General features: G+C 45.5%; 1 protein-coding gene across 1 annotated transcript; it reads right to left on the reverse strand.

The window, feature by feature from the left end:
* Positions 1–666: 666 nt before the first annotated feature.
* IFNAR1 (interferon alpha and beta receptor subunit 1) lies at positions 667–24,410 on the reverse strand. The gene is made up of 11 exons (XM_037525017.2): positions 24,331–24,410; positions 20,018–20,138; positions 14,745–14,923; positions 12,143–12,300; positions 11,880–12,027; positions 10,935–11,049; positions 8,450–8,649; positions 8,190–8,347; positions 5,882–6,023; positions 4,950–5,095; positions 667–3,674 (listed from the first exon to the last, which is right to left on the reverse strand). Exons 1-11 carry the CDS (start codon positions 24,401–24,403, stop codon positions 3,351–3,353), a joined length of 1,764 nt encoding a protein of 587 aa, XP_037380914.1. The 5' UTR covers positions 24,404–24,410; the 3' UTR covers positions 667–3,350.
* Between the last annotated feature and the right edge of the window lie 895 nt (positions 24,411–25,305).

A 25,305-nucleotide genomic window follows, 5' to 3' on the forward strand; every position in this document is an offset into this window, starting at 1 on the left:
ACCACGAGAGCACGCCGGGGAGCCCGGCCCCCCGGCAGCCCGGCCCGCCCGGTACCTGGCAGGCGCGCAGTGAAAGCCTGAGAAGCCGCCCAGGGCTCCGGGACGCGCCTGCAGCCGCCTGCGCGGGGTCCTAGGACACCTGCTCCACGCCCCTCCCGCTGCTACAAAAGCCCACCTGACCCTTTTGGGGGGACAATGCTACAATGTGTGTCCCCCTTCAAGGTCCAGTGTGTGTAGAGGCAGGGGCGGCTCCTCCACACATGGGACTGAGGCGTGTCCTCAGGAAGAGCTTATCCCGAGACTCGTGCTGTGAAAGCAGCTGAGCGCGGGACGCGGGGGACGCACCATCGCAGACTCAGTGGCGGCTGTGCCGAAGCCAAGTTTTCGGCTGAGGCTGTGGAACAGCCGCGCAAGCCCAGGAGCTGCTTGTCTCTTAGCGGGGTGGGGGCTGGGATCCTCAACACTAGGCACTGGGCCAGGCCGCAGGCCCCCCCACGCCCCGTTCACCAACACCCTTTGAAGGCATCAGCGGCAGCAACTCTGGTGCATAAACGTGGCTAATACAATAGAAATCAAAGACTTTTAGGTCTAGTTTGTTATCTAAAATTTACAGTGACAGCTTAAAACAAAAATATACACAAAATAAAAGATACAAATTTTTTTGTATTAAAAACCATCTAAACCAAAAGTATACATGAAATAAACGATACAAAAGTTTTTTTTTGTATAAAACCATCAAACACATGGTTATATCCTTCCATAAAAATACAACAAAACACACAAACATTGTGAGAAACACTGTTTGGTTCAAATTCTAGGTTTTGCCACCCGAGTTATCTTCTGCACACCTGTGTGCAAGGTGTGGCGCAGCTGTGGCTGCTGGGGCAACAGTGACGAGGGGTGTCCCTGTGCTCGAGGGGGACAGACACCAGGCAAAACAAATACCTGGCAGGTTGGGGGCACAGGGCCCCCTGGAGGAAGACAGTAGCCGCACAGGCTCCCAACTCTTACAAGCAACCTTTTCTTGCAGAAAAGATCTAAATGCTGAGCGTGTACCCTGGGGATTTCTGGGACTTTCCAGCTCTGAGATCCAAGCAGCGTTTCTAATTAGAAAAAGGTGTCAGCCCCCCACCCCACTGCAGTGTGTGCACGAGAGGAGGTGAGTGTGCAGGTGTGTTTGGGTCCCTATTGGGACTTCCATGTGCATTAACCAGCATGGTCTGGCTCCAAAGATATGCGCCTTTCACATACATTCTTAGAGTCTACAGGTTTCTGTAAATATTTTAATTTGGAGGCATTTCTAAGTAAACTAGTCAGAAAGACACCTGCTACCTTCCATGCAGGTGCAGCCCAAAGACGCTCCGTGTGGACCAGGATGCAGGCAGGGGTGGAACTGCCTTTTCACGGCCAGAAGACAAGGAAAAATGAGGAGTTGGCTGGTTTGCTGCTGCTCAGGTGCTTACTAATCAAAAACCAGAGGGTTGTAAGACCTGACACCCCCACACCACGGGGACCTGCCCATTTCTTTGGTGCATTCCAGCTTCAGCGTCTGGGCTCCGTCGTCTATAGCCCACAGAAGGACTGTTTCGGTTCAGGTCCAGTGTGAGGCCTCTTGTCTCCGGAGGTGAGTCTCGGGCTCAAGTGCTGGACAGGCTGCCGGGCTGCACGGTGTGAGGGGCGGCAGTGGCAGGGCCGCCTCTGGTCTCCCCTGAAGGAGTCACACTTCGCAGAGGGCCTCTGCACGTGGGGCCCCCCAGCAGTCTGCTTCAAATCAGGCGTCTCTGGTCAGAGGCGGGTCACTGTCGGGATTCTCACAGGGCTCTGGGGCTCCCTGGCCCCCGCTACGCTGGTCTAGAAGCTTGGACTCAGGCAGCGGAAAGTGCTTGGCCTGCTCTGCAGAGCTGCGTCTGTGCGGAGGGTCCCTGCCCTCCCCAGTCAGTGGCTTTCAACCTTCTCTTCCACCAGAGGAACCTGTCACCTCGGCAGAGATGAAGGTGACGGGAAGGAGGCCTCCCAGCACGCTCGGCGCAGCTTCGTTCCGTTTTCCCCCATCTGGCAGCGACGACTGAATGAAGTTGAGATTTTTGCCTGAGAAGCCACCAAAATACCTACTCTCCCTTCCTATTAAGGCTAGCCACGAACACCGCAAATATTAAGTAGTTTAAAAATAAGCTATGGGTGCCTTTGGAGAACATTATCTAATTTTTAAAATGAGATTTTCCTTCCTAGTTAATGTGTCCCTTACCATGACAATAAATAATGTGCATTTTCTTGAGCCCATGCTGGCTGTGTAGAAGGGGGACCTGGATACTTCTAGACAGAGAAACTGGCCTGGTATTAAAAACGACGGAGATAAGCCATAAAAATAAGTACCCCCTTCGTGTGTCAGCGCCTGAGTCTTCATAGTCCCAGTTTCCTGAAGGTCGTCTACTTTTCCCTATTCTGTTATTCCAGTTCTTCCTCTGTCTGTTATTTCAGCCCCGTTTGCCGGTCCTATACCCTGTGACTAACCTTGACATCGCCATCCCTGTTTTAAACATACCAGTAACTTCTTCAACGAGGGCGTTACTCATTTCCCCATAACCTGAGCGCCTGATAAGAAGCTTCCGTCCTAACGTTCTGCATCAGGATGGCTTCCCACGCAGTAAAAGGTGACCTGGCTTTATTCCCAATCTGGACAGGACAGGCAGCTGGGGCACAGGCGTCAGTGTTCTTGGGATAAATGGATAATGCCCCTGCAAGTTTTTAAGGGTCACATTTCTGGCATCTGTGCTATCTTCTTGAGAAAGCTATTTTCCAGAAAATCAGGTGTTAGTACTTATCAGGCTTTTCTAAAGAAATTTTTTAAGGGCCTATGTCAATGTCAAAAGAACAGACGAAATGTTCTAAATGCCTCCTGAAGAATAATGAACCTCAATACTGGGGATGAGGCGGCTGGATGCCAGCTGCCGTGGCCAGCAGGGCCGTAACCGGCCGAGAAGCACAAGCGTGGCCCTTGCCACAGAACGGCACAGGGCGCTCCGGTGACCTCAGCCGGAGGGGTGGGCTGTGCGGACACACGACTGTGTGTGCCTTCTGCCCAAATCATATACAATGCTTTGTATATGTCATTGTTGCTGTAATACAGGTAATATAATGTATCTAAAAGCTGGCATTAGAAAAAAGGATGGCATCATCTGGATTTAACTCATCAGAGACAGGACTCATGACAAGCCTTTCTTCCAGAACACAGGAAAATAAACTTTTTGCCCAAATTCCTGTAACTTTATCAGCAAATGGTTAAGTGCTTGCCTGTATTTCCAGCATCTATAAGCTGAAGATGTTTTCTTCTCCCACCAGCAAATCTCCTCTTAGCAGTTACTGAGTGGAGCAGGGAACTCAGGGTCCATATGGATCTCCCCCAGACTCCCCAGCACCTTCGAGTTCACTGCTGGCCACAGGGCTTCCTGTTGTGGAAATTCGTCACTTGTTTTACTGTCATTATTTTCATCTTCATTAGAATAGTTTCCAGAATCCTCACTAGTTTGGGAACTGTACTGTTTGTAACCTTCATTACTTTGATTATTTTCTTCTAATGGAGTGACAGTGTTTGAATTTTCAATGATAAAACATCTCTCAGTTTGTTCGTCCGAAGTGAAAAGGAGTAGATTCATCAAGGGTTGTTCAGACAAATACTAGTTTAAATAAGGGAAAGAATAAAAAATGAATTATTTAAAATCATAAAAACTAGTTTTCCTTCTAAAGCTTTAGTTTCCTATGTCCATTATCTAGAAAACCTATCTTTTGGTATGCTCATTAAAAGTAAACTAAGAACATATCAACTGCATGATAATGTTTAGCGTAAAATCATGCCCACGAGGCCCCATCTTAGAATCCTTTTTAGGATCCATATGAAGAGGACCTAAGAAAGGGGCACTTAGCTGCCAGGGGCTGTGGGGAGCATGGGGAGAAGGGAAGAGCACTGAGTTTATGAAAATTACACTTTGAACTAATAATTTCTATATCGAACCCACAAATATCCCGAAGAAGCACAAGTGGTAATTTTCCCTGTTCAAGTAAGAATGATTATTTGCTGTCATCAGCTCTTTTTAAGTACTTTAAATAATAGCTATGAACATTAGTGTCTGCAGGAGTGGTTATTTAAAAACTCAGGACAGAACAGTAAGCTTGTTAATATTCACAGGGCTGACAGGACGCTGACTCTTTCTGGGTTAACTCCTTCGTTTCTGTCAGTTCTGCGGGGAAGTATTATGGCTCCAACAATTCACCTTAAGTCAGGCTAGTTCCAAAGCCTGAGCTCTTGACTACTCTGCCTCTGAGAGAGACTAGAAGCCCGCCTGAGGGGAGCCCCCCTCCCCCGCCAGTCTTTGCTACCATGTCATCATTTAGTGCTTTCATCAAACATGCCAATTTCTTGGGAGGCCAAACAAAACCCTGTGAGGAAATTCATGTGATCTCCTCCGCAGAATATACTTTCTGCACTGACGGTGTTCACTCTTTTTAAATGGTAAAACAAATGCCAGTTAAACTTCCAGAAGACTACGAGGTTAAGTCTAATTCTTACTATTTTATTATATTATTTTATTTAATGACTTTTTTCTTTTAAAAAATCAATTAAATGCAATCAGTACAGATATATTTGTAAAAATGAAGAAAAACTATTTTATATCATCTCTATCTCTAATCTTAGTCCTGTCTACTCATAGAATTGTGATGGTCTGGTGTGCCAAATTCCAGAATAATTTTTGGCATTTCATAACATATTTTTGCTTAAAAATGTTTATCCTTTATCTAGTTATATTAATGACTATTTCTAAAGTTTACTAAAACTTTAAATACCCAAATCATTCCATTTGCTGAAGATCAAGAAAACATATATATGTTCAATTGAAATGAAACATTTCCCATTCATTTAAAGAAAAGTCCAAATACTGACAAAAGCAACATACCTCATTTATAGCAGACGGAGGTTTACTTGATGGGAAGAACACATACTTGATACATTTCAAAAGGACTATCACGAAGCAGATGACAATTGGGATACAAAGTAATGTGGTGCAAATTCCAACTATCATTCTGATTTTGGAAGTATTTCCTAAAACCAGGTAAATGATGGTCAGAGTCAATATGTGTTTTAACATACAAATATGCTAACCATGAAAGATGGCTTCACAGGTCAGCTCTCATGACAAGTGTAAAAGACAAGCCTTCAAGGAGGAAGGAAACACCAGATCTATTAAACAGCAACACCGTTAGAAGCATTTCTGGTGGCCCCGAGCACACCACAGTTGTAGCGACAGCATTTCCATTTAAAGAGTGATTTAGGAAGCGAAAACAGGAGATTCTGAGTGAAGGACAGTCTCCAGCACTTCTCCAGCAAACAACTAGTACGATTAAGACACCTTCTGTGACTAGACACTGGGAACTGCAGAATACAGAACCAGGCGGAACTGTTCCCACATAATAAAATTCTATATTGAGAGGCCTCCCCGGTGGCGCAGCAGTTGAGGGCTGGGTTGCGAAGCTGCCCGCAGCCTCTCCTGCCGCCCGCTGCTCCCCTCAGCAGTGTACTTTGTTCGTCTGCCTGTTCTGCTCCCTGCTCTGGCTCTGGTGAATCCTTTCACCCTCCCGCGCTTCTGACTGTACCTAGTGCTTGTATAAATAAATAAATCTTTAAAAAAAAAAATTCTATATTGACCTATGTGATTAGGTAAAATTGATTTACATAATCAAGGGTTATGTAAAAAAATTAAAGATAGTCTCATGAAAAGATAGAGTAATATTAAAGGGAATTATGAAAACAGTGTACAATTTTCAATGAATCAAACTATTGTGATTGTCTAGTTACATTAAAAAGAAAGGCACAGTGAAAGAGTCTGACCTGGCATCGTTTTCTCACACATAGTACCACTGAAGACGCTGGTTCTGTTCTCCTCTTCCACGAGGACTCTGGCTTTGACACAATATACGGTCAGCGCTTTCAAGTTCGGGATAGTAAAATCAGCTTTCTTCAGGAGTGTGCTCTATAAAAAGAGTAAGTAAATTATTGATAAAATGTAGTCGCTTCATGAAATCAGAGAGGGATTATCTATTTTCTGAATTTTTCAAATACTTAACCTATGACCGGCCTCTACCAAATACTTCACTGGTATCACATTTAAGGAGTATCAGCCTGTTCTGGACAAGACGCTATAAACACATCAGAAAGTTAAAAATGTCACTGCCCAGAAAGCACGTGTACCCCCAGGACAACGCTAATTCATCATTGACTACAAGCCGGCTTGTTTAAGGGCCACTGTATCACCTCTGCTGAGAGGCCGAAATGTTAAGATTTGGGGTTCGGGCTGCTAACTGCCTCCATTAAGGAACTGCTCACAGCACGTGGCCTTAGGCAAGTTATTTAACTTCTCAGGGTCCTATTTCAGGGCCGCAAAAGGAGAATTATTACTCCTGTCTGTGTAAGTGTGATGCAATAAGACATTACAAAATAACCACAACAAAGTAGCTTCATGTAATGTTGTGTGCTGTTTATGTTTCCCCACTCAGGACAGACTGGCTGGGGTGCTAGCTCCCTGAGGCTGAGGGTCAGGGTTAGGTGCCCCATAGTCTCTCATCCTTGGAGCAGAGGCCATGCCGAGCATGCATCCTTTCTGGCAATCAGGAGCAGCGCAGGAGCCAGGCAAAACCACACACGTGCGTTTTTAAGGCCTCTGCTCACGTCAAGCTCACAGTTATAGCCCAGACCCTGCTGTCTGGCAGGGCTGTTCTGAAGAAAGACTGAGACAAGCCGTGTGAAATACTCAGCACAGGGCCTGCTACACAGCAGGCCCAGTAAATCAGCGCAGGCCAGGATGGTAACTAGGAGTTACTGAATTGGTTTTGTTTGTCAAGAGATGTGCTAGGTATTTTCATATACATTCCCTCATTTTAAGCCTTACAATCATCCTTTAAAAAATTTTAGTTTCCATGAAGAGGAAATAAAATCTCACTGAGGCAAAGTGCCTTGCCTAAGACTGCACAATTTGGTAGCCTGAGACACAAACTTGCCCCTCACTGAGGGGTAACAGAGAACTGGCTGTGGTACGTGGTACTTTACATTCTGGTTACAGTGTTCAGACAGTTCAAATGAAAGTAGCCAAGTCATTGCAATTTTCTTAGTCTTCCAAAAGAAAATGAAGTCAGAGAATTTACCAGCTCAACTGTGCATGATTTTTGAAGGTTGATCCCTCGACTTTAATTTCATGAGGGAAAAGTTATCAGGAATAATATGGAATGTCTGATGTTGTGGACTTGTCTGTTTATTGTTTATTTATGCATGCTAGAACTGGGGTATAGGCCAGAAGTATGGGGGATAAGAGGATTCACCAGAGACAAAGCAGAGAGCAGAACAGACTGATCCACAGGGAGACAGGAGAGGTCTGCTGCGCCATGTGGGTAGCTCCCTGGCCGGAGATCAAACTTGTGCTACAGTGGCTGGTGACAGCTTGGTAGTTCTGAGACTTAACCCCTTGCGCCACCAGGGAGGCCCTAAACTGTCTCTTTAAACAATTTTTCTCTAATCCCTCTGCCAGCATGAAGTTAAATACTGAGGAATAAGATTCTGTTGGGCTGAGCTGAAATCTGGAGGCATGCTCTCCTCCTGGGGGCAAAGACAAACCACTGACGTCTCTAAGACTATTTTACCTACTAAGAGTCAGTTTTTGTCCCCATGGCCCTGTTCTCGCCCCCCACCTGGGGAGAGCTGGCACCATCTGGAGCTTTCATTGGTGGGTGTAACTGGGAGGCTGGCACCCAGTGGGCAGAGATGTCGCTGGGCATCTGTCACACATTAGTCACACAGTAGTCACAACCAAGAACCAGTCCATTCAAATGTCAACGGTGCCGAGAAACCCTGGTTTAGAGGAAAATCTGGGGCTCCTACTAAAAATGCAAATTCTGAGTTCCACTCCCAGAGATTCTGAGTGAGGAGGAATGGACTCAGGGAGCTGAATTTAAAAAGCAAACTGGGGCGCACATGGAGGTGACTTGTAACTGGAGAATTGCTCCCGTTCTCCCCTTGTGTACATCTAAGCTGATCATAGAGTTAGAAAATTGAAAAATCTCCCTAGAATTTTGACATCAAGCTTTGCTTACACCCAAATCATCGTTCTAACTCTAAGTTACAAAATTGTAACACTTAGTCTTCTTACCTTAGCATCTGAAGTATTTTCCCAGAAGACAATTTCATAAATGAAGGTGTAATACTGGTCCACTGGCCTGTTTTCTGAATCTTTTGGGGCGCTGATATAGACCTGCAGAGAATCCTTGCTGATGGGCTTCAGGGTGATGACCGGAGGGAAGATGACAACTGGAAGAGGCGTAAAGAAGTGTGTTCAGTTGAGACCAGAAAAACAGTCTTAGCCTGCACCAGATGGAGGGTTACAATCTTAAGTAAACACTCTGGGCTTACTTTGTATTTCAGTATCAAATTGCTTCTCTTCAGACCAAAAAGATGTATTATTTCCATCAGATGCTTGCACACGGACAAAGTACATTCCTTCTGGGAAACCATGTTGAGAAAAGACGCACTGGGTTGTTCTGACATTTTCACAGGCCGGTATTTGTCTCCATTTATCTGAAAGGCTCCCACGAAACCTTTTTAAGTAGGCACTTTGAAGACAAAAACATTGTTTTATTCCAAATACATTCATCCCATATATATTTATCAAGATCTATGAATGCTAGCCATTCTGTATGGTGCTGAGGTGTCAGAGGCTAATGGTTCCTGCCCTCGAGAATTTTGCAATAGAGTGAACACATGTGGATGCTCATAGAGGAAAACCTCTATGAGCTCCTACTCCAGGTGTGGTGAGGTGCGGCATGCCAGGCACACTTAGCAGCACACAGGACAGCTGCAAGCCAGTCGTTAAACACAGGCATCAGCAAAAATGAAATTATATAGACTTACAAATCAAAACACTGTGTTAAAAAGGTAACAAATACACCAAACTCATCTTGTCCTCATTATTTTACTACATTTTTACTATCTGTGCTCAAGGCTGCTTATGTCTATTGTCTCTTCATAGCCTGCGCTGAGGGTACCAAGTGTAAAACATCTGACCTGACATCAAGGCACCCTGGTCAGGTCTTCAAGCCTCCCAAATGACTTCTTTGGCCTCTCCAGCCCCTTCCACGTCCATACCCTCAGTTTTCAGTAGGTCTCATTTGTATATCGCTCCTCAGTCCTAAATCACACTTTGCTGTGCAGTGTCAGCAGCACATTTTTTTTTTTATATTGATAATTCGACCATTTTTTTTTTAAAAGATTTATTTATTTTATTTATACAAACACTGGGTACAGTCAGAAGTGTGGGAGGGTGAGAGAATTCACCAGAGCCAGAGCAGGGAGCAGAACAGGCAGAAGGACCAAGGTACACTGCTGAGGGGAGCAGCAGGCGGCAGGAGAGGTCTGCGTGCCATGTGGGACCCTCCCCCCGTGGCCGGGGATCGAACCGGCACTGCAGAGGCTGCGGGCAGCTTCGCAACCCAGTGCTTAACCGCTGTGCCACCGGGGAGGCCCTAGCAGCACATTTTCTTCTGCTGTATCTTTGTAATTCCTTCAGTGCTCTGCAGTATACCAAGTACCCCAAAGAAACTTGAGGAGACCATCAGAAACCCTTAGCCCTCTATTCTGTGGCCCTATAATTTCACATACTTCTGAAATACTCAGAGACTATGGTGCAGCTTGCTTGTCAGTCCGTGGTATGTATATGTACCTACGTGTGTATGTCTGTGTGTATGCCATGCATACACAGGCATGTGAAAGGCTTCCCTTACAAACTGGTCTTGGTTCAACACTAACCCTAAAGAATTGAAAGAAATTGAGATCATATCTATACTGACTTCCCTTTATCCTCATTTTCCCTGTTTCTTCCCAGCCTTTCTTCTCACTCCATTTCTTTTCTTTTTTTTTTAAAGATTTATTTATTTATTTATACAAGAACAGGCAAGATGACAGAGCGTAGAACAGAACAGGCAGACTGACGAAATACACTGCTGCGGGGAGTAGCGGGCATGTCAGGAGAGGTCTGCACGCCATTTAGGACCCTCACTGTAGGCCGGGGATCGAACCAGTGCTGTAGAGGCTGTGGACAGCTTCACAGCACGGTGCTCAACTGCCTGTGCCACCAGGGGAGGCCCTCTTCTCACTCCATTTCTGCTTTACCTATACTTGGCTTTGTCCTTCTAATCCTCTGAGCTCCCTGTTATCTTTCTTTCCCACCCCTTCCTCCCCAGAATCCACTTCTCCTTTCACTTGATTTTCCTCTGCCCATCCCCCTGTTTATCCTTCCCAGACAACACAATCTACTGCAGTTCGCCCCCACTTTCATATACGTCATCTGTATTTAGCTAATACTGACCCAGCCACATAAAACACACTTTTCTTTCTTAACTTCCCACTAGAGTAATTACTAAAAAAATCTGTCACAGCCACTGAAATGATAAAGAAAATGGAGAGGTTTACTTGAATAGAACAAGTCAGAGAGGCTGGACTGAGATCATTTCAAGGAATTGTGGAAGAAGTGAGTTCTGAAGACCAGGATCCGAGGTCAAGCACTCCAGATCGGGGAGTTAACAGACATAGCTAGAATCACACCTTTTTTAACGAGAGGAAGAACACTAGACATTATTAGAACACACTCTTTACAACATTTTACAACTTTCTTCTACAAATGAAGAAGCTGAGGCCAAAAGAGGTTAAGTGATTTAATGCCAAGTCATCCAGTTAGTTACTGGCTGAGCTGGGGCTAGAATTAAAGATCTTGTTTCCCATAAATCACAACCACCTTTCAATCAGCATTCAAGGAGCTGCAAGTGCAAAGAAGAGGAAAAAACAGCAGAATAAACTGGTGAAAATAAACTGGGCAAAAGGAAATTTATGGACCAGCACTTACAAAAGCCACTGAGCTTGAAAGGTCATGCCTTCATACAGGTAATCCCACTTAAGAACATAGCTGTGATTTTTAGCCTCGATTCTTAGATTTTCTGGTGGAGGCAGTTTATTTTCAACTGGAAGACAAAGAATATAGGAACAAGCATACAGTTTTATTCTAGTGAGAAAATGTATTTGTAAGAATTTTTGACAGCAAGGGCAAGAAAAGGAAGGGATAATGTTTTATCACTATGAGGTAGTAGCTATGGTACCCTGCATACGCACAGTGTGATGTGCAGCCATTTAAAAGAATAGATCTATATGTACTGAGACATAAAGAGATTCTCAAAACATGCAATTCAATAAGGAAGTCGTAAAATATATCTATTTAAAAAATAACTTTCCCAAACTGTGTCTGTGTCTAAATGCTTACAGACGTTCAGAAAAGAGTATGGAAGGACATATACAGACAGCAATGTCTGTCTCTGGTAAATGGAACTGAGGGTGAGGAGGCCGGACAGGAAAGCTTGAACATTTAAATATTTCTGCATTGTTTGATTTTAAAAATAAAGCAAATGAAGTTCATAATTAAAATAATTTAATCCCTACCTTTCAACCTTAATTGTTAGCTAAGTAAATACTTCAGATTTTAACATTTCACTTTTGAAGGCATACAGCTTTTTAGAAGACCATTCTAGCAACTACCTCCCCTTTTGGGGGATTCTGAACCAATGAAGTTTATTTTGTCATCAGAAAATACTCTGACTTATAAGCAGAGTTTTTTTTTACTTTAGAGTAAAATGTTTCCAAGTAACATTTCTTCTTATGGTTATAATACTTTAGCCTTAATAACTATTAAACCATCCTGTGACTTCAGAAACTATGGAAAAAATGCCAAAATAAATAAATTGCCAACCTGTATATATACAGATTAGTTATGGAATCTAAAGCAAAATTTCCTCCTTACCTGTGGTATTTATACAATATACTGGACTATATAAACCAATTTTGCTCCGTGGACCAAATTTATAGTGTGCTCTGACTTTTAAGCAATAAGTAGTCTCTGGTGAGAGTTTATAAATTTTATCTTCAGAATTAACAGTTTGAGTCCTTTCCTATAACAAAAAATTAGAAGTCTGTTATTTCACAAAGCATAAAGTCAAATTTTAGAAGTAATTTTTAAATCAATCCACATTTTTCTCCCACCTCAAAGGTAAGAATAATGCTTACTTCCATACTTGAAGAGTTTTTCCAGATGACCAAGTGGTATATAAACCTGTTACTATCCGTAGCCCACATGATACTTTTTTTTGTTCCAGGAGGAAAGATGTTTATTATTATTGCTTTATCTTCAGCTTTTAAATGTACCTTTGGAGGACCAATCTGAGCTGTGAACATCAAAACACTTCATTAACACAATGCCAAAACAGTCACTCAACAAATAATGCTGATGTCGTGCAACAGAGAAAGTTGCTCAGGGAGTTTGCATTTTAGGGTGAGAAATGGCAAAAAGTCCCAAGTGAGCACAGGAACATAATGTTACGTGTGCTATGAGGAAAAAGACAGACACATTAAGGCACAGAGAATGGCAGCCAAGGCCTCTGTAGAGAAGTTTGTCAGGAAAAGCCTCTCTGAGACATAGCAGCTGACTCCCAAATCAAGGAGGGAGTGAGTCATACAGGTGTCTAGGGATGAGCATGCCAGGCTGAGGGTGCATCACATCTGGGCCCTAAGAAGGAACAGGCATGACCAAGACACAAGGGGCTAAGTGGATGGAAATGAGAACAGACTCTTAAGAAGAATCTCTCTCGAGTAGAGGCTGTGGAGTTCTGGGGGCTGAGATGAGTGTCCTGACCTGACCTACATTCTGGAAATGCAGGGTGATGGGTGGGGGTGGGTGAGGGTTCAGGACATACTTTAAAGCAGCTCATTAGGAATTTGCTGATGGACTGACTGGGTGCACGTGGGCTGTGAGGAGGAGATGGCCACGGAGCGAGGCTTTTGGCCTGAGCAAAAACAGGTGATGTCATTAATGGAGATGGAAAAAATCTGCAAGAAGAGAAGGTTTTGAGGGGGAAATCAGGAGCTTCGTTTACATGGCTGGGGTAAACGTGAGCTGACTGTGAGACATGAAGCGGAGTGCTGGCTGCAGCTGGCCATGCAAGTCTAACGGTGCAAAAAGATGTGAGGGTGCTGCCTTGGGGTCATGGGGTGACTGCTGGTGCTGAAAGTGGTCAGGTCACGAATGAGAGGGGACAGAGGAGTCCCAGTGCCTGAGCCCCACAGCGCTGCAGCACTGGCAGGCTTGGGAGACAAGGGGAAAGCAGCCAGTTGGGTCGAGAGAGACAGGTGAGCAGAGGTGCAGTGCCCTAAAAACACTTCGCGCACAGGCAGTGGTGATCAGATAGATGCCACAGAGGCCCAGAGTCAGCAGAGCACTGGGACTGAACTTGGCATTGCTGTGAGGAAGGAAGCGAGGCTGAAGAGAGTGGAGGGAGGAGCAGAGAAAGGGGGTACAGACAATTCTTCCATGTCCTGTGTAGGGTAAGGAAAAACGTCAGGCTTTTCTGCCTTCCCGCCATCAGGATAGATGATGGATCCTGGCGGTCCTGAATGCAGGCCTGATGGCGGGCACCTGGAGTAGGGTGTGGGCCTAGGTAGATGGGATGCACCTGGGCTGAGACTGGGCTTTTAAGGGCGGCGTCACGGGGACGCCAGCAGAAGCAGAGAAGCAACAGAATGAACGGAAGAGCAGAGAAGCAGAGAGAACGCCAGAGAGCCCAGACAGAGTGAGGATTTGCTGGGGGCTGGGAGGCCTGCCATCCTCCCGGCCCCCCAGCACCTCTGCCTGCCATATGCCTGGTGAACCCCAATAAAAGCCTGAAAACCTGCTGAGGGCTCTAGGACTCTGACTTCTCCTTTACCCACTCTGCTGGATCAGAAAACCTGCTCCGTGTCCTGACCTGACCCTACATCCTGGTATACAGCAGGGGTTCTCAAAATATTTGGTCTTGCTCTTAAACTAATTGAGGGTCTCAAGGAACTTGTGACATACAGGTAAAATAATAAAATTTAGCATATTAAACATGAACACTGATAAAAAATTTGAATACTTCTGAATTCATTAAAAAACTCTATGAGGGCCTCTCTGGTGGCGCATCGGTTGAGCGCTGGGCTGTGAAGCTGCCCGCAGCCTCTGCAGCACCGGTTTGATCCCCGGCCGCTGGGCGAGGGTCCCACATGGCGCGCAGACCCCTCCTGCGCTTCTGACTGTACCCAGTGCTTGCATAAATAAATAAATAAATAAATAAACCTTTAAAAATAAATAAATACATCTTTAAAAAAACCCAAAAAACTATGACATGGTAACAACATGGTATTTGTTGTAAAAAAAATGACCTTTCCACAAACAAAAAACTTAGTGAAGAGTGGCGCTATTACACATTTTGTTCAAATTTCTTTAATGTTTGGCTTCATAAAGAAGACAGATATATCGCCAGCTACTTCTGCATTTCTGTCACAACCTCACACAGCAGCCTCTGGAAAACTGCACCATACCCATGACAGAATGACAACAAAAAGGCAAGTCAGTCCTAGAATTAATAAAAATAGTTTTGACTTTACCATCTCCTAAAAGGGTTGTAGGGACCACACTTTGAGAACCACTGGTATTAGGGACAGCAGAAAAATGGGGTTCCACAGGAAGGAAATAAGGGTTTAAGGAAAACTTTCTTCTTGTTTTACGAAGACAGGTGATATTACATCAAATGAATGGCTTTGGCAAGAAGCCCATCTGGTAACATTTAATAAAGACCGTAATGCGTTTTCCTACCTTTCTTAAAAGGTACAAACGAGTACACTTTACACCATGGGGAAGTGCTGTTTCCTTTTTCTGCTCTTACACGCAAATGAATTTCTGCATAGACATTTGGCTTGAGGGAAGAAAAGTTGCATCTGGTACCAGTAACATATTGACACCCAGGCAAATCCAACCAATTATTTATTCCATGCCTTTAAAATAAAAAAAGCAAAAGAATGTATAAATACAAAAGTGTGGCAAATACGTTTCTGTTCAGTAACATTACAAAGCTAATTAAAGTAGCTATTTCTTCTACCTGGGTTAATGCCTGTTAAGAGAAAGAAGTGAAAGATAAAAGTCATTTTACTGTCAGGTTTCTTCAAAATATTTGTGATACTAGATTCTTCTAGAAGACGAACAGTCAAGGCTGAGGGCGAGCCTGTAGGACATGCTGTTACAGAGGAACCGGCTGAAGTGAAGGCAGTGGCAGAAAATGGACTTACTCGATTTCATGGAAGTGGCCTGTTAAGACCCATTACCTTAAACCAGGCAGATAAACTATCCTATGAGAAGGAATTTTCGTCAAGCCTAATTCACAGTTGCAGCATTAGATCTTTTTTTTTTCCTGTGGGTGGGGGATAACATTGGAGACTTCCTTTATTATTATTTAAAAAAAATGTATCTTTTTTTATTGAGGTAACATTGGTTTACAACTCTACATATGATTAGGGGTACAGGTTCACTTCTCTTCAGATGTTATGTCCCACACCACACACACCATCCAAGTCCTCCAGCAGAGTCCAGTGGGTGCTTCCCCCCCGATCCCTGCTCTCTGGTGGCCTCTAGTCTACAGATTTTGAGGGTTTGCTTTGGTTTAGTTTTGTCTGTTCCTTTGTTTTGTCTCTTTATATTACACATGAGTGAAATCATCCAATATTTGCCTTTCTCCTGAATTATTTTGCTTAGCATGATCCCTCTAGTTCCATCCATTTTGTCCAAAAAGTCAAGATTTATCTCTTTTTAAAAATATAGCTGAGTAGTATTCCATTGTGCATATACACTACATTTTCTTAAACCACTCATGTGTCTTTGGGCACTTAGGTTGTATCCACAACTTGGCTATTATAAATACTATTACAATGATCACTGGAGTGGATAATCTCTTCGAATTTGTGTTTCTTCATCCTTTGGGTAGACACCTAGGTATGGAATTAATGGATCATATAGTTGATCCACTTTTAATTTTCTGAGACACCTCCAGAACTGTTTTATCAATAGATGCAGAAAACACTTGAAAAGATTCCTCATCTATTGATAATTAAAAACTCTCGGGACCTCCTTGGTGTCGCAAGGGGTTAAGCACTGCACTATGAAGCAATCCGAAGCCTCTGCAGCACGAGTGCGATCCCTGGCCAGCCAGGGAGCTACCCACATGGCGCAGCAGACCTCTCCTGTCTTGCCCACTGCTCCCCTCAGCAGTGTATTTCAGTCAGTCTGCCTGTGTTCCCCACTCTGTTTCTGGTGAATCTTCTCACTCACCGCATCTCTGGCCTGTACCTCAGCTCTTGTGTGCATAAATAAATAAATCTTTAAAAAAATAAAAACTATCCAAAAAATGGGGATAGGAGAAACACATCTCAACACAGTAAAAGTCACATGACAAGCCACAGCCAACACCATATATATTCAATGGTGAAAAACTGAAAGCTTTTCCTCTAAGCTAAGGTACAGGACACGGATGTCCATTTTCACCACTACTGTTCAACATGGTATTGGAAGTCCTAATAAGAGCAATTAGACAAGAGAAAGATACAAAAGGAATCCAAACTGGCAAAGAGAAAGTGAAACTCACTACCTGCAGATGACATAATATACATAGAAAACCCTAAAGATTCCACTAAAAATCTATTAGAAACAATGAATCGGTGCAGTGAAGTGGCAGGCTACAAAATCCACATGCAAGAATCTGTTGTGTGGCTTTCTAGAAACAGCTAACTAGAAGAGGATAGAATCAAGAAAATCGCAATCACATTCGCACCAAAATTAATTATAAACTTAACAAAGGAGGCACAAAAACTGTACAACAAAAGCTCTATGACACTGTTAAAAGAAGTAGAAGACAAAGAGAAATGTAAAGCTATTCCCTGCTCACGGACAGGAAGAATTAGCATTGTTAAAGTAACCATCCCCCCCAGAGCAACAGACAGATTCAGTACAAGCCCTAGCAAAGTTTCAGTGACATTCTTCAAAGATATACAGCAAACTTTACCTTAATTTAAACACTCTTCCACTTTAGAATTTAATTTTTTAAAGCTCATATTCTTAAAATTTTAATTAAAAATTCAGATAGTTTTTTTTTTCCCCTGCAAATTAGTATTTATCAGCAAATACAATTTTTAAGAAAGCAGGTGACATAAGAAAGTCTGGAAGAGGGCACAGTATATAAACCTCTTTAAATCAGGGGATACAGGGTCAAAATAAAATGAGTTACAGGCACAAAGCCAGCACATGTTGATGGTTCACTCACCTGGAGAACTCTTACTACAAACAGAAAACCTTATAAAAAGTGACAATTGACCCTTTCTATGACCTCAGGCGTCTCTTAGAGTCTTTCCTGCTCTGGGAGAAGCCACCAACCATCTATGAAAAATGCTTCTGCTGGTACGGGAGCAACAGCAGAGGGAGCTGTTTTTATATTTTCTTAAGAAAGCAAAAAGTCACCACATACAGTTCTTGGAGGAGAATACATGTGCTTTGAGAACAAGTATGTAACTGCTCATACAAAAAATTCATTTCCTAAAACCAGGCTCATAATATAACTCCATGCCATCTTTTGTCTCTCCCAGTCACTGATGTATTCTAAGCAACAAAGGTGTTTGCTGAATGAAAAGAGTGAACAGAACCCCTACATGCCTAGGAAACAGCTCCAGCCATAACTACGGGCGCTGCTGTGGTCACCCGTGTTCCACAGACACTGGGATCCTAAGAGCTAATTCACGAGTCTCCTCTCACTTACCCCAGCAGTCTACGGCTGTGTTCTGAGAAACACTATTTAAAAAAAACAAACTGGGCTTTCGCAGCAGCTTGTCCCTCCTGTCCCCATCTGGTGTCCTAGAAGCTGACTCCATCCAGAGCCTTGACCTTGACAGCCTGCGCTAGGACACAGGAATGACAATGAGGACCTTGGAACACCTGGGAGAACGAGCCCCACCCCAGAAAGGTATGTACCCACCATCAGTGGCAAGGCAGAGGGATTTCTTGGTGGATCGCCATGCACCAACCACCACGTCGAGAACACGATGGAACACTGTCCCGAGGCACACCCAAGGTCAGACCGAACACTGTGAGGTGCCCCACTCACGCAGGAGCCAGAATGTGCAGGGACTGTCCCGGTTCCACTTGCAGAAAAACCGTATCCCACCAAGAAGAGGAAGTGAGAGGACCCACCGGATTGCCACCTCCTATTTAATTCTCACTTTTGATCATCAGAGACTCGTTTGCCAGCCTGACCTTTATAAAGGGTGTCACAGGGGCCACTTGGTTTTCCTGGGTATGTTGAGCCCTTGCTCCCTCCCTTTGGCCTCCCTCGAGGCGGGGCGGTGGCCTGCCCAGATCTTCGATCACCCCAGCACCTGCACCTCATTCTGGAATTTTGTCCATTCATGTCATTTCTGGGTCAGTGAGGACTTTTGCCCTAAATAGTACTAATACCACTTAGAAGAGCAGAGCATATAACAACTGCCTGGGATTGTATAACCATGAAAAATAAAGGTGTAAGGCCACTGTGCTATATGAGTCACTTCTGATAAGAGTAATAAATGTGATTGAAAACAAAAACTTGTGTGCTGCTGCTATTAACTACACTCAGCTGACCACTAAGGCCACGCCACTCTGAGCATTTTCAAAAGACCCCCAACAACCTTTTGAGTTGGGTGTCCTGGTCCTGGTTTAAGCTTGTTTCTGTTTATTTAAAATTAAGAGCCTGTGCTCACTCCCTAAAGCATCCCAGTTTGGATAGTAAAATACATATGTCATATTAATTTTTGTCTCCAATTAGTAGATAAGGAAACTATACCTGAGAGAAGAAGGGGCAGGGATGGATTAAATCCCAAGCACCCTGGCTCAGATCCACACCACACTACACCAACTCCCCAAACTTACAGTGATATATTTTCACAAGGCAATTGTTTGTAAAGCTAGCAGAACAGACTAGAGTAAGAACACACTGAAATAATGCATTTGATGCTAAACATGCAGAATGGCAGCTTAAAAGACAGATTATTATACATTGCAGAATTTAGTGTAAGCAATACAACAGGTGAAGGAACAAGAATATGACTGTTCTTTTCATAAGGGTAACTCTCAGTAAGGATATATGAAATAATTTTTATGTCTGAAGCAGCTGTTACGGAGATAATGCTGAAGGAAGGCCACAATCACAATTGGTAATAAAATTCAATGTTCATTTGGAACTCTCTAGATAAAAATTCTTCTCAGTGCTAAGAAAAACCATATCTGTGTAGACATGTATGTGTGTGTACACAAATATGCAAACTTCTAAAGGTATGAGATTAGATGAATCTCACAGTTTTATTAACAATCAGCTGGAAAACAATAGTGGGGGGTTGTGGCTATAGTCAGGGATCCTCGTTCTGGAGGCCCTGCGCCCTGCTTCTTTACTGCCCAATTCACTGCCTTTTCCTTCATGAACATGGTTAGCATTTGAGACCTCAACACACAAAGTCCAGTCCTACCCTCCCTGAGCTGCGCTTCTCCCTGTAATCCTTCCTTCTGCCCACCTATCCTTGTGGTGACTCTTAAGTAGGGAGGGGACGCTGGAGGGGAGGCAGAAAACACCAGAAACATCTGATCTTGGACATGCAGGGTCCAATACTGATGTTAATAAATTGTATCTAAAATTAAAACATTGTGTAAGATGGAGTTCCTAGGAAAGCCTGAGGTAGGGTGCATGCTGAACTATTTATTCAAAGGCCCTGGGGAGTCCTCCCATATCCTCAAGGTATGCTCTAGTTCAGACCCTAATTTATGTGTAAAGATGGTGGAACACCCATCAGTGGTAGTATGGTGTGGACTAGCACTGTTACCACCCTCATCCCAAAATCTCATTAGCTTCAATGCCCAAAGATGAATTTGTCTCTATTTGTATATTTGAAGTTATAAATACTATGAAAAGTAGACATAAAATGGAAAACAAAAAACATTTAGTAAATCTGAACAAAATCATAGTGTTAAATTTATAAAAATGGTTCAGATTATTCTGGCAGGTCAGTAAGAGAGCCACATACATTTGATACTCTGCTGAATAAGTCACATTCCTGGCAGACTTGGGGCTGCTCCACATCAGGGTAAAGTTGTCATCGATGATGTCGACTGTTACGTTCTGAGGAGATTCTAGACTGTTTTCCCCTATAAAGGCAACAAAAAAGAAGGTGGTTTTATTTTATTTTAAAAAATATTACTCTTCTCTTCATATCACTGAGTAAAGAATGAATACATTCAAAGATAACAAAGTCTCTAAAAATCTCTTTCTTAAACCAAAATGTTTATTGGAGTTGTACAGGTTTCCAGTCATCAAATGTGTATTACAAGTCATTGGAGAAAAAAATCTGGGGGGAAAAAAGGCCCAATCACCTTAATGATTACTCTTACCATAGGGAGGCTGCTAATTTTTTGACCTGAAAAAAATAGTCTCTGTATAAAAGAATTTTCACTGGTCTTGGAAGTGATACTGATGTAAAGGATACAGGGGCCAACTGTTTAAAAGCCTCAAGATGGCGTCACAGTCCAAGTTCTGAGGTGAAGCTGTGCTTTGCAGACCCCCAAGAGCACAGAAAGGAAGAGATTTCAGTTCTTCACAGCCATTCCCAGGAACTAATGTTCACATAACGAAATTGAGATAGAAACATGAATGTTTATCACTTGGGTCAAACCCCATGGGAAACTTGAAGGGGGAACACCCAAAGTCTGAAGACCTCTGTTTATTTTATTTTTTTTAAAGATTTATTTATTTATTTATACAAGAGCCAGGATATGGGCCAGATGCGCGGGAGGGTGAGAGGACCCACCAGAGACATAGCGGGGAACAGAACAGGCAAACTGACAAAATACATTGCTGAGGGGAGCAGCAGGCGAGACAGGAGAGGTCTGCGCACCATGTGGGACCCTCACTGGCCGGCTGGGATCGAACCGGCGCTGCAGAGGACGCCGACAGCTCCACAGCATGGCGGCGCTCAACGGCCTGCACCACCAGGGAAGGCCAGCCCTCTGTTGATTTTTAAGGACTTCCATAGAAAGACCTTTATTTTTTATACTTTTAGAACAAACCCTCCCCCAGTTGGCTGTCTGCTCTTCTCACTTGTCTTTCTGGCCCCACCAATCTGCAGTGCTCTTCCTCTCTGGTCAGCCAGATCCTCCAAGACCCAGCTCAAGCCCAACCCCTTACAGAAAGTGTTCCCCCCTACACAGCTCATTCTATGTCATTAATCTGTACTGTTCAATTTCACACGGATGAGGATGGACTCAGCACAGCACACCCATTTAGTGGCCTGTCAAAACGTGTTGAATGAAAGATGATTTTAAAAGGACTGCTTCTCTGTTTTGAGCAGGATTTTCCAGGCAGACTGCAAATTCCTTAAGAAGGTAAGAATTATATAAAATAGAGCCTCCCCGGTGGCGCAGCGGTTGAGCGCTGGGTTGCGAACCTGCCCGAAGCCTCTGTAGCGCCGGTTCGATCCCCGGCTGCTCCCCGGCCACCGGAGGAGGGTCCCGCATGGCTCTCAGACCTCTCCTGCCGCCCGCTGCTCCCCTCAGCAGTGTACCTCGGTCCCTCTGCCTGCTCTGCTCCCCGCTCTGGCTCTGGTGAATTCTCTCACCCTCCCGCGCTTCTGACTGTACCCAGTGCTTGTATAAATAATAAATAAATCTTAAAAAAAAAAAAGAATTATATAAAATAAAATATTAAAAAATAAAACTATATATTAAAAAAAGGTCTATATCTTTCAGAACACTTAGCACAAAATTGGATTCATAGACCTTTCTCAATATAACAAAGGGCTGATCTTTCACTATATGCTACATTTTTTAAGAGACCTACTTTTAAAGGTATTTCTTGTTCCTTCAGTATATCTAGCCTTTATTTCTGCCCAGGTGAAGCACATTATCTCCCTGCAGATTTTCTACCACTGGGGTCCTTGTGTAGAATTTTCTTTATTGGATCTGCTTCCCCTGCTTTCTATAGTTAGAAACATTATGGTATGGAATCAAATGGGGAGACATCTGAGAAAACATTTTCTGGAAATTTTCTAAATTGGGGAAGATATGCACTAAGTCTCCCCACCCTCAAATCTCTGTTTACACTCATACTTCCTGAGACTTCCTCCCTGAACAGAATACTTCCCCTTAGCCCACTTCTCTAAGTCTAATTCTCATCCCAGTTGTTAGAATTTTGTAGGTCTTATGCAGCCAAAGGAAAGTGATTTCAAGTGGAACATGGCAGGCATGGACCCAGGAGGTTTAGAGGGGTTAACAAAAGATTTGGTGGCATCTGTGGTATATCCTGTTTAGAAGATTATAATTCTACTAATGTCCATCGTTGATCCTCAGGAATACACTGCTTCTGCTGCAAAGTGATGAAGACCCTGGACTTAGTTTAGAGGAATCTTGGCATTCTAGGAATCAATAACTGACAAATAGACGTGAACTTGGAAATAGTTATTAAACAAGATTTTACTTCTCCTAGACTCTGTATTAGTATTAGCAAAATCTTTTTAAAATTTATTTCACTCATTAGCACAAAACATGGCACTTTATCCAACGCTTCTATTTATATAATTAGTTGTTTCCAACCTTTCATATTCATCTTAATGACCAGAAAGAGTTTGCTTTTTTAAATCTGACATAAACCCAAACACATACATCTGCACAGATAGGAATTTCCGCCCATATATTTAATTATTTTCTTAGACTAGGTTCCCAGAATTGCATTTACTAGGTTTAAAGGTATGAATATTTTTAAGGCTTTTAAAGATAAAGCAACATTATGATCTCAGGTTAGGATTGATTTTTCCCTTCAGTTATGAACATTATTGTCACGTTGAAAGAAAAGTATTGTCACTTTGAAAGAAAGATGTTACACAAAAGATAAATGATAACTAGGTGCTTACTATACAGATGGTTAATTGAGAACTTAAATTGCTTGGTCTTTAGGAAATAGTCTAGTCAGTTAAATCCCAGAGCTCTGGGGTCAGATTTCCACGCCTTGGGCCTTGGGCAAGGCAATCTCCCAAGCCTCAGTTTGTTCATCTATAAAATGAGAATATAGTGTGGAGGGAGGTTCTGAAAGCTAAATGAGTTTATACCTTTAAAACACTTAAGAATTTTGCCTGACACAATTAAGAATGCAAAAAAAAAAAGCATTCTTAATTGTGCATTTTATTTATTTTAGCAGCTCTCTTCTAATCTAGATTTAAATTAGGCTCTTGACACACATCCTCCTGGAATGTTAATTTTACATGAAAAATATGGGGAGTTTTTTTAGACGAAGGCTAATGCGAACTTAATGCAAACATTGTATCAACAAAAGACCTCAAAGAAGTTACGACCGGCCGCACCAAGCCCTGGGACACATACAGTATGTTATACCCTCCATCTGTGGCGTCACTGAAGACTTGGGATGCCCTGCACCAAACTGGGAGCGGTTTTCTATGCAATTAAGTCTTCCGAACCCATAAGGCGGCCTCACCGACCTCCTAGACTCCCGCCCTGGGTGCCGAGGGGCTGTTTTCCCTCGGGTACCCCCAGCCACTACAAAGTCAACCATTCCGCTCAGGACCTCGGCTAACTAGTCAGAAGGGCAGCAGAGCGGCCTGCCAGCTCCGGGCCTTTGCCAGAGCATTTCTCTGTCATAAATCCCGGGGGCAGGGACGTTCCTGCGGTGCCAGTGTTAGGGGGAAAGGACGTCCTGAGCTAATTCCATGCAGGCTTTGTGGACGCCACCCCCACCCCAGACCAAAGCCATCAGGACACTGGGAAAGACACATCCCATCAACACCAAAGGGAAGGTGGCTGGGCCCTGAGGGTGGGGTTAAGCAGCCAGGTTGGTATAAAAACCAAACACGTGGGCCTTGGGGGGCTCGCCCTCTGGCTCCCCGGCTCCCGGCTCCGGGCCAGCTCTCAGCGCGCCTTTGGGATTCCAGGTCGGCGGATGGGGAGGACGCATTTAAAACTTTGTCTCCCACTTTTCTCCCAGAGCTGTCCGTTTCCTCACCTGCCCTTCCCTTGTGAATGAACCTTTCGCGTGCGCCCGCAGTGGAGGACTGGTAAGTCCCTGCAGGCGCGCGGGCGAGGACCCACAGCCAGGCACCCCGTTTTGTATCGGGGCGGCCCTGGAACACCAGCACCCGGAAGGGGCGACGACTGACGCGCCGCTCCGGCCCAGCGGCCCACGCCGGGCGGCCGCGCCCCAGGGACGCGGACAAAACCCACCCCCAGGTCCCGGCCCGCCCGGCACGTCCCCGCCGGCCCCGCGCCCGCCCCGGGCAGCAGGCCGCGCCCGGGCCCCGCTCCGAACGGGGCCTCCCCCGCCCCCGCAGCCTCTCACCTGCGCCTCCGGCCCGCACCCACGGCAGCCCGGCGACCAGCGCCAGGATCGCCGCTCCCTGGACGGCCAGCATGGCCCGCGGGTCGCCGCCGGCTCGGCGGTCAGACGTCAGCCCCGCGCGCTCGCCCCAGGCCGGGGTGGCGAGGCCCGCGCAGCCCCGCCCCGCGCCGCCCCGCCCCGCGCCGCCCCGCCCCCCCGCGCCGCCCCGCCCCCGCTCAGCCCGCCCCCGCGCGCAGCTCCGCCCCCACACAGCCCCGCCAGGCACACAGCCCCGCCAGGCGCGCAGCCCAGCCAGGCGCGCAGCCCCGCCCCGCGCAGCCCCGCCCCCACGCGCAGCCCCCGCCCCACGCGCAGCCCCGCCCCGCGCAGCCCCGCCCCCACGCGCAGCCCCGCCCCCGCGCCCGCCCCCGCGCGCAGCTCCGCCCCCACACAGCCCCGCCAGGCGCGCAGCCCCGCCCCGCGCAGCCCCGCCCCCGCTCAGCCCGCCCCCGCGCGCAGCCCCGCCCCCACACAGCCCTGCCAGGAGTGCAGCCCCGCCCCCGCGCAGCCCCGCCCCGCGCGCAGCCCCGCCCCGCGCGCAGCCCCGCCCCAGCCCGCTTTCGCCCCGCCCCTTCCGATCTCTTCACCCGTCCGCGCCCGCCCACGCGCGGCGAGCGAGGCTGGGCGGGGGCTTGGCGCCCGCAGCGCGCGCGCCTGGGAACGCGATGGGCCGTCCAGTTTCCTCGCGCTCCCTCTTTACTTTAGGGGCGGCCACTCGCGGCCCACTCTCACTTTCCGGGGACCCCGCGCTTCCCCGGGGCCCTGAGCGCAGGAACGCCGCGCTTCGCTAGTGCGCCTGCGCCGCTCCGGCCCGGAAGTGCAGCTTCCGCCCTCCCGGGGGCGCGGGGCGCCGTCGGCCGGAGGCTCCGCGCGCTTTGGGGACCCCGGCTTTGGAGAGCGGAGTCGGAAGGATTCGGGGAGGCGGGGAAGAGGAGG

The sequence above is a fragment of the Talpa occidentalis genome, unplaced genomic scaffold (assembly GCF_014898055.3).
Source record: "Talpa occidentalis isolate TD23 unplaced genomic scaffold, MPIMG_talOcc4v2.1 talOcc4.4, whole genome shotgun sequence".
In the NCBI taxonomy this organism is placed as follows: Eukaryota; Metazoa; Chordata; class Mammalia; order Eulipotyphla; family Talpidae; genus Talpa; species Talpa occidentalis.